Consider the following 917-nt stretch of genomic DNA (forward strand, 5'->3'; position numbering starts at 1 on the left):
GGAAGTTAGCGAAGAAACGAACACACACATACACACAAAACAGCCGGCTCTCATTTGCTGGGCCAACATCACAAATAAGACAAACCATTTCCTCAGCTGAAATGCTCTACCACCGCACGCGCTTAACGATCTACGGGAGAGAGATGGATGGAGAGGCAAAGAATAACAACACATGCATATAAACAGGAGCATATAGACAAAAACAACTGGTAAGATACCCGCTCAACCTTTGGTCTAAAAAAAAAGACCGCAGCACGTCACCTCGGGTGTGGGTGACTTTTCCTCAGACTTGTTTGGCCCCCTCGGACAGTTAGCCTCCGGGGATGTATGAGCAGGTGGTACGTGGAAGACGTCGTTAAAACGTTCAGTCCACAACTTCGGGTCCGAGACAACTCTGCCCTCTGCAAACGAACTGTTTTTAGACAAAGGGGGGATGCTTGAGTTACTCGGCAACTGCAAACTGGGGAGACTCGAGCGCCTTTGTATCATTCGCTCCTCCAACGTAGTTTTCTCTGTTGAACCCTGCATTTAATCTTGCCTACGCCGGTCTATGCGCTTTGCTGCTGCAACCGATATTCGTCGAAGCAGACAAACACATGTGACAAGCAATAGAGAGAGAACGGAGAAAAGGCTACGTATCTCGTTAGCGAAGTTGATAAACAATTGACAGATTAATGATGGTAGCGGCAGCCAACCTTACGGAAAGAAAGGAAGTTGTGAGCACTTGCACGCAGAAGCGCATCCACAAAATGTAATACATAATCCAGCTCCTCTTGCGGAAAAAATATACGCGTATGGCGTTAGAAATTAGTGGTAGAGAGGCACTTCATTCCCGTTGAAGCATCTATTGATATATTGGAGTCTCTGCGAAAGTGACTCCTGTAGTTCCCCATTCTTCGATTATATAGAAAATGATA

The 917-nt window shown here is 46.2% G+C and overlaps 1 protein-coding gene across 1 annotated transcript; it reads right to left on the minus strand.

Moving 5' to 3' along the window:
* Window positions 1-234: 234 nt before the first annotated feature.
* On the minus strand, window positions 235-528 carry TEOVI_000161800 (uncharacterized protein; the record flags this gene model as incomplete). The annotated part of the gene is made up of 1 exon (XM_067224824.1): window positions 235-528. The coding sequence occupies one exon, from the start codon at window positions 526-528 to the stop codon at window positions 235-237; it is 294 nt and encodes a 97-aa protein (XP_067080925.1).
* Between the last annotated feature and the right edge of the window lie 389 nt (window positions 529-917).

The sequence above is a fragment of the Trypanosoma equiperdum genome, assembly GCF_001457755.1.
Source record: "Trypanosoma equiperdum strain OVI genome assembly, contig: ctg_390, whole genome shotgun sequence".
NCBI lineage: Eukaryota > Euglenozoa > Kinetoplastea > Trypanosomatida > Trypanosomatidae > Trypanosoma > Trypanosoma equiperdum.